This window comes from Notothenia coriiceps, unplaced genomic scaffold (assembly GCF_000735185.1).
Source record: "Notothenia coriiceps isolate Sejong01 unplaced genomic scaffold, NC01 NC01_scaffold00016820, whole genome shotgun sequence".
NCBI lineage: Eukaryota > Metazoa > Chordata > Actinopteri > Perciformes > Nototheniidae > Notothenia > Notothenia coriiceps.
Window position 1 is genome coordinate 159,753 of NW_011349521.1, and position 8,742 is coordinate 168,494.

The 8,742-nt window shown below is 40.2% G+C and overlaps 1 protein-coding gene across 1 annotated transcript in view; it reads right to left on the minus strand.

Moving 5' to 3' along the window:
* Positions 1-8,537, minus strand: part of paqr6 (progestin and adipoQ receptor family member VI) — a 20,276-nt gene extending 11,739 nt beyond the window's left edge. The window contains exons 1-2 of the mRNA XM_010776202.1: positions 8,415-8,537; positions 1,376-1,647 (exon numbers count right to left, since the gene is read on the minus strand). Of these exons, the coding sequence (XP_010774504.1) occupies positions 1,376-1,647; positions 8,415-8,430 (288 nt within the window). The 5' untranslated portion in view covers positions 8,431-8,537. The remainder of the gene's footprint in view (positions 1-1,375; positions 1,648-8,414) is intronic.
* Positions 8,538-8,742: the final 205 nt, after the last annotated feature.

The window sequence follows — 8,742 nt, forward strand, 5'->3', positions numbered from 1 at the left end:
GTGGGGATTTTAAGACCGCGGAGTCTACACATGTGCAGCCTCGAAATTTCTCCAAACGAAGTACGCCGGGCTTGGTAGAATTACAAGTATGCTGGACATTGGAACAGTACTTCGGTGGCACTCGATGACGTAGTATGCTTGAAATAGTGGCTCTGGAGCAGCTTTACTCGACATTGAGAAACACCCAGTATATCACAAGTCTGGCTCTTAAGAATTGTTCGAAATGCAATATTTGTGTTCCTAATTTATCACTGACTGACACAACAAATATATTGTTACACCTATCTTGATATGACTTTCCTTCTGCTGTCAGCAATGGTACTTTTAGTCTAACTTGCTCTAGAACTCATTTTACACAGCAGCACCAATTTCATGAGCACAAACAGCAGTGAGACACAGAAATAATGTAATAGAAATGTGATTAACTGCGCAAACTCAAGGACACATATTTCAGCCCTTGAATCTGAGACTGTTGCCTGGATATTGTGATGTAAAACCACGACAGCATTGACTGCTTATCAGATAAGATCCAGTCTGGCGGACGCCTGCCAACGCAGATGCTTGAACTGCAGGGCTCGGCCTCCTCAAGGACAGGATCTCCGCCACAAGCAGCTAGCACAAATCTTTCCTGCCAAGGCGTGGCTGTTTGATTTCATGTGTGTACATTGATTATGACTTTTAGGAACAGCAAATGGTTTTGTTTGTGGTATTTAACAACTGGGAGGTAAGCTGTTTGTAGTTTCAGAGAAAGAAAGGAAGAAGGCGATGATGTTTGCGAATCCTTCCTGTCAAAAAGACTTATCAGGATGTGACAAGCGTCTTTTCATTAAGACGCTCGTTACACAAATGGAACGGTATCAGGGGTGCACATTTAATTGAATCAATTAAAAGTGCCATATGGGCATCAGAGGATGCATGATACATCTTAAAAGGCTAAATATACCAAAACACTTTTCCGAGGTAAGTATTATTGTGCTGCTGAGAAGTCGCTGCCTACAAATTGAAAAAAAGGCACAATTATAATTTTGGTGATTTTTCAATGAATTATAATTATTCAAAACGAATTCCCTTCAATATCTTGAATCATTTTGCAATTGCAATATCATTACAAATATTAATAATAAGACAAGATATTTATTCCAAATCGTTCAGCCCTAAGTGGTTTTTAATCACAACATGAAACACACCTTTCCGAAATACTACAATTACTCTCAATGGAGCAGCACAGTGTGACTTAATACCTAACCTGTTGATATTCAGTGATGGTGGGCTACTTCCTAAACTGAGAATCACTTTGGAATATGAGCTTTTATCAGCAGCGTGAAGCAAACTGAACCAAGAACCCCGTAAATGTTGTTGAGTTCCCCCTCCTCACCTTGGGGATCTGGTGGATGTCGAAGAGCTGGGGGAGCTTGATGCTGAGCATGTCTTTGGGCAGTCTGATGGCCCCCCTCCCTCTCTGACAGACCTCCCTGAGCCTGGCGCGTCCCCCCTGACAGAGGACGACCCACACGGGGTAGTCGAACGCCGGGATCCGTGCCCCTGGTCCTGGACAGTCAGGCTCCCATTGCAGGCAGCGGCCCCAGCCCTGGATCCAGCTGCCCCCACCGCCAGCACCGATCCCGATCCCCCGCCACACCGGGAACACTGCAGGGACACACACAAAAAACACACACACAATGAAACAGAAAAAAACTTCAGGATCCATTTTAAGATTCTTATTGTCACTTTTAAACCTTTACATTTTCAGGCTTGTGCCTACTTTAGAGATGTACTGCAGTGTGTCCCCATGAGGCCTACAGATCAGGGTTTGATGGTCGTTCGTTGCTCCAGAGCAGTCTGTTAGACTTTCTTGTTGTCTGACATTATCATTTTTTTTATGATAATTAATTAAAAGGTGGAGTCTGTGTTTTCAATCTAGTTCATTTCTTTTTTTATTTAGAAGATTTTCCCTCATGGTTTGCTGGCTGTTCATTCTATGTATGCTGAAAAATATACATGCCGAGTCATATCTCTGTAAATAGGAATAGGCTTTACGAAATGTCTTACGTTCCAAAGTATCTGTATGAGGATTTCAAAAGCAGCAGAATTTTTTTTTGTTTTTAGGCTTTTTCAAATTTGGATTGAAGCAGAATTCATCCGTATCTCAAAAACCTTTCAATTGACAACATATTTATATATTTTTTCAATAAAATGTTACTTAAATGAAGACTGAATAATCGTATAGCATTTATTTATCAATGGCTTTGAGAGAAAAGACGAACAGAGATAAAACAATACTGATCAACGGCCTTCAGACTTTTCCATCATTGTTAAAAAAAAAAAAATCAGTCACTGACAGAAAACCTTGGAACATTTTGTTTTTGGTTCATTTTTGCAACGATAGTCACAGGGCAAATGTTATATAAGCATTGATAAGTTAATATGACAGGAGTGAGAGTGGTGTGCGTTGACTGGAGAGACACTGAGGACAATCTCTTATTGTGTCTGAGCGTCAGACATACAGAGACATCAGTTTGAAGAATGCCTGACATTGTCACACTGTAACGGCCTTTGACTGAAGGCAAGCCTAACGACACGTTCGTAAAGAGAGGATATTATATAGTGCATTCCATTCCAGTCTTTTTTAAAGATGTAAATCAATAAGGTGCGAAGAGGATGTACTTATAAGAATGTGTTATCATGAAGCGAAACGCAGCCTTATGTAATTCAGAAATAGTTTGGCCACCAGATCGCAATTTTAAAAAGGTAGGGTAGGTAAGAATGGAGAAACCAGCTCGAGTGCGCTAGAATTTGAAAGTACGCAGCCGAAAAGAATCTACCTCTTCCTTCAGACTTCCTTACAGAGCCCCTCCTCCAACACACAAGAACGTGCACACGACCAATGAGGGCACGAGATAAGTTTGTGCACAGATGGAAGGCTGACAGGCAGGTAGGCCATCCAGTTATTTTAGCCGGGCCGGCTCAGATGATTGGTCGTGCTTCTTACAGCGCCACAGCTTCCAGAGATGACATTTTTTTATGTATTTATTGTCAAAGCATTTAATGTATTCATTGCTATCGGGATGTTAAGAGCATTCCATGGAATACAACAAAAAGTGTTTGACGTGAATTACCTACCCCACCTTTAAATAACGAAACGAGACATGCTAGCATTTTGTTATTAGTTTGAGAAGAACAGTGTTTTTGTATGTACGTAAAGGGCTATATTGATTTGATATGTTACTTTACCAGAAGTTATGCAAAGAAAACACACAATATATTTTCTTCAATATAAAAAAAGGCATATATAGCCTACTGGACATCACTTTAAGAGTAATGCTGGTCTTGAGAAAACATAAATAGTAATTTTACATTCTTAAAATGAACCAAATTATTTCTTAAACTGAAACACTGCGCTGCTTTCAGACTTTAATCCGTGTTGTTATTGACCTGCCTGTGTCTCAGAGTTTTGTTATTTTCTGCGGGACCTGATAGGCTCCTGTCATCACAGCTAACACTTTGAGGGGCTCCTCTCCTGCAGAGGGGGGGCAACACCAAGCGGCCTCTGCTCACTCCAGCCCAGCTGCAGGCCCCGGCCTGTTCACTGTGACAAAGTGAGCTTTGTGCAAGCTGAAGCGTTGGGAGTACAGGGGCCAAAGGATGACGGTTACACACGGCACTGGATGGAAATGAGGCTGCTCACACTCTCACACACACAGAGTCCTGCCATGGAGACAAAATATTCTGAACACTGACATGCGTGCACGCTGGTACAGATCCTGCATTCTTCACGGCTGGATATCATCTGAGCAGATTACAAAATAATCTGAACACTGACATGCGTGCACGCTGGTACAGATCCTGCATTCATCACGGCTGGAACACACACACACACACACACACACACACACACACACACACACACACACACACACACACACACACACACACACACACACACACACACACACACACACACACCTTGTTTCAATGACAATAGCTATGAAAAGCCACTGGGTTCACTGCAGCGTGAGAAAAAAACTCATTTGAATTCAGATCAGGTGGCACCAATGATTTGAATAGCCGCTTCAAGATCTGGAATATTTTTGCAAACTTGGATTTGAATGGTAACATTAATGCATGCATGCAAAATCTATCTAGATTGGAGGATAACTGGCCATGAGAGATAAAAGAATGCAGCTTTTAGAAGCAAAACAGTCATTGTGATTCAGGACAGTGACACATTGTTTGTGGGCATGAGGCAAAGAACTCTTGAGCATTGACATAAAGAGACACTTGTGCACGTAGCCTTTCATACCTTGGTGACTCAGGAAGAACGTGACCTGACATGCTGTCCAACAAGCATACAAAGCAACAACAGCATTTAGTGAGAGCTTCAAGCTTCAGACTACAAGAGGAACTTCAGCACGACATGTGGCTCATTCAATAAAGCACAAGAAAGTAAAACCGAAAGTGAGTGGGTTTTTTTGTATAGCTCTGAAATGAGAAGTCTAGAAAGTGAGCAGATAAATGAGCAGATAAATACTCTTATGAAAACTGAACTTGCGTTACGGCTTGACTCACCAAAATCACACACTATGTGGTGAAATAAACACATTCGACTTCAGCTCTTTAGGAATTACGAAACCAGAGATATTTCAATGTTGAGGTGAGGCATCATTCAAGCATGCAGAGACCGAACACCCTCCTCTTCACCACCTCCTGCTGCTTTCTGAGGTCACGCTGCTCATTTGATTTAACAACCGAGTCAGCCACCAAGTTCAACTTCACACGATATAAAACACATTGCTGAGTTAGATAAGACCTCATCATGCAGACCTTTAAGACAGGGTTGAACATCTGAAGTTGAAAAGGTGTTTTCCCTATTTAGTCCTCTGTAACTTGGACAGGGATTTTTGTTAAAGTGGTTGATGAAGTCTTGCAAGCATCCTCCAGTAAAACGAGAACATCAGCCTTAAGAAGTGAACTGTGGTTTCATGGACATATTGAGATGTGGCTCCTTCTGTCCAGTACATCTAAGAAAGTCATGTCAAAGTGAAACTAAGGGTGTTTAGAACTTGTAGAAGTTCTGTTTAGATATTAGACATTTTTGGCTCTTGAAATGTATTCTGACCTCTCCTCTATCCCTGAGGTAAACATCCAAAACTTATATTGTCCATCTGCTTAACATGCTCTGCCTCACACTTATTTTATTTCACAAATACTTTGTTTTGGCTGAGCACAATGCAGAGAAAAGTACTAAAATAGTGATATTTCTGTCATGTTGGCTCCAAAGTATTGGATTCAAACAATGAATAAGAGGTGTAGGTAGGTATCTAAATCCACATCATAACTGTGCAGGAACTTCTTCTCTAACTGAGCAAAAATGCAATGAAAGCATTTTCAAAACTATTTCTTTAAATCTGAAGGTCAGCACTTGAGTCATTTTATTTCCAACCTAAGTTGCTGAAGTAGAATGAAACACATCGAATTAAACGACTTCTTCCCTGACTCACAATGCACTTATAACATTGTCGATGAACAGTTAAAAAAACAAAACTACTGATGCAGGATAATCAGATGATCCATGTTTCATTCCATAAATACTTATTCCTTTACAAAAACATGGCGCCTATGGTACCCACAATGCAACCTGACAGCTGACAGTTTAGTTGGAGATTCTGGTGTTATGCTAGTTGTGGCTAACAGAGGAGCAGCGAGCTTCAAAAGTCTGGGAAACACAACTCCATGCCGGGAGATTCTTTATATATTCAATCTGAGTCAATTTATCAGACTTTACAATTGCAGTAGTGCTCTCCATTTATTACTTTTTACATTTTCAGTGTGTGCAAAGTGCCACTAATTTGTTTACTCGGCAAACACAAGGAATACAAGTCTTTTGTGACATGCCAGGTGTTATCTCTGACTGCTCATAAGCAAACAGTGAGCAGTGAAACCTCTGCCTTCACCTCCAGGCTGCCATTGGTACATGCACACCCTGTGGCAACACTGACATGACCCCAACAACAGCTCCTTCCTTTTTTTGTTCTTCTATCTAGACAACAACATTTATTTCCCACTCACTCGTGATGTCGTCACATGACCTTTCTCAATGGACTTCTTTATTGGCCAGAGGCTGACAATACGAAGGCTATTGCAAGAGAGCATGTTGCCCACACAGACAGACACACACGAGCCTTGTAGGCCCACAACATGTTCTCGTTCTGCGCCATAGAGTAGTCCACTGTCCCGCTAAAACACGCTCAGAACAAAAAACATCTGCACGTACTGTTAATAAATGACTTTCCACGATCATTAATGCATTTATGTCAATGAAAGACTAATTGTGTGACATGTTGTGATTATTTATAAATGGTTAATTTACAACGTTCTAAACTGGGATCAAACTGATTATTTTTCCCAGAATTCTTTTCGGCAACCACCCACAGGATGCCTGATCGTGCTCCACACAGGAGAAAGAACAGAAAGTCAGATTTGTATTGATTTGATTGTTTGTTTGTTTAAGCAGATTTGGACACACATTGAGGCATGTGCATGTATGTATGAATGTATGTTTGTATACACACTTGTCATGTTGAGTTGATCAAACAAGTGTATGGCATTTTTCCTTAAAATGAAATAAGTCAAACAGTTGAGTAATTAATATAACTTTCTGTATATCGATTGATCATTTTTGCTGAGGAGGATCTGCTGCTTAACCCTGTTCTACATCGGTGAAAAGTGAACATCTTTAGGTTTTAGACAAACAAATTGAGCTATTTGAAGAGTTAATCTTTGGTATTCACAACTTTCTGATAATTATTCGAATAAAATCATCACTAAGAAAAACAATCCAGCTTTAATTTCTCCTCCATTAGCACAAAGCACTTCTTCCCTGACACAGTGTTACTTTGAGGTTACTTTGACAACTTGTGGGGTAATCCAACACACAGGAACTTATGCTAAGCCTCAGACTGTTGTTTATAACTTCCCTCTTCTGGCTTTTAGCCTGAAGTCATGCTGAAATATTTTTTCAAGAAGGTGTTTTACTTGGAAAAAGTCTGTATTACACATTAAAGGAATGTACTACGCAACGTTATGTAACATTATGTTCTCACATCACATGGATAACTGCTGGAACAGAGTTAACTGTCACTCTCATTGCAACATCAAAACCGTTAACTTTTGAGAAAGCATCTTATGTTTTCATTGTTAAAAAATCTTGGAATTGTTAAAGAAAAAAACATTTCTCAATACTAGCTAAGAGTCAAAGTCATCAAGCAGCAATTCAGGATCGCATGTGACTGTGTCCCACAAAAAGGAACACAATGTTAGAAAGAAACCGGTTTCAAGTCAATGCTAATTAAATATGAGGTCATTCATTTAGGGATGAGAGATAAGACCTGGGAGTGTGGGAGTGTGTGTGTGTGTGTGTGTGTGTGTGTGTGTGTGTGTGTGTGTGTGTGTGTGTGTGTGTGTGTTGACATGAGCACATGTTGTAATCTCTACCCTGTCTCATTGCTCTACTGTAGTACCTGAACACGTTTTGTACATCATGTGCAACAATAATGTCCAGTTCCAACTGTAAAAAGGTGGTTAGCTGCAGTGAAAGAAAAACAGCAACATTAAATAGATAATACTGCAACTAATGATTATTTTCATTGCTGTGAACTTCCTCAAATAAACAAAATAAGAGATATAACCGGTCAGAAAAGTGCAAACAATATCAATCTCAATTTCCTAGAATCTTCAAATGTCCAGCCAACAGTCCAAAAATAATAATTGTAACTTTACTAAGTGCTTAAAATCATAGAAAAGTTGGAAATCCTCACATTTGAGAAGCTAAAAGGAGGTCGTTGTTTTAAATTAGAGCATGAAAAATGGCTGCTTATTCATTTATTGATCTTCAAAAAAGTAGATCATATTGGTCAATGATCGAAAAATAAAGTAGGCTGCAACTCTAGAAGGTGGCACACCAGTGAATATATTAAGAAAAACTACAAAACACACATTCTCTTACTCGTGGCTTGTGTGAGATGTAAATAGGGAAAGAGGAGTTCAAGTCCATGTGGAATTTGCTTTTCCAAAACACCTCCAATTAATTGAAAGAAAAAAAACAGAAAATGTCTAAGTTGTTCCTGGATACATCTCCAGAGCACACCTTCAGGAAACACTGTATTCACATGAAGCCAATTCTCGGTGTCTCAACCTTCAACCCCGTGTATGTTTTCTTTTTGAATTTCCTCTCCCTTTTTACTCATTAAACATTCATTTCCAGGAATTCCTTGAACACACAGGTTTGATGTTGCAACAGCGAGAAGTCAAACAGCACTACTGGAGGCAGCAAAACTTCGCCTCAACAAAAGGCAAGTGAAAAGCGAGGAAACACATTTCTTAGCGTTTTTGTCACACAAATACTTTGTTCGACTTACCGCGACCCTCGGGCATGCGGAGGTTAAAGTATGCCTCCACCCGTGTCTGTGTTAAAATAGTTAAAACGCTAAAACTACTGGCGTGTTTGAGAGCCTCTGCAGGGCGTCTTCTTTCCTCTGTGTCTTTCGGTTTTATAACACTCCGGTCTTCCCAACGACTTTTTTACTCCTCTTGTTCCCGCGAGCCAGTAGGAAGCGCTGCTCGGTGCTCACGTGCATCACTGGAGTAACAACACGAGCCATGTGTCCAACGCCTTGTGACAACACTAGAAAGCGATAAATGTGGAAATATGTCATCATGTTAATTTGAAAAAAAACAAGCAAACAC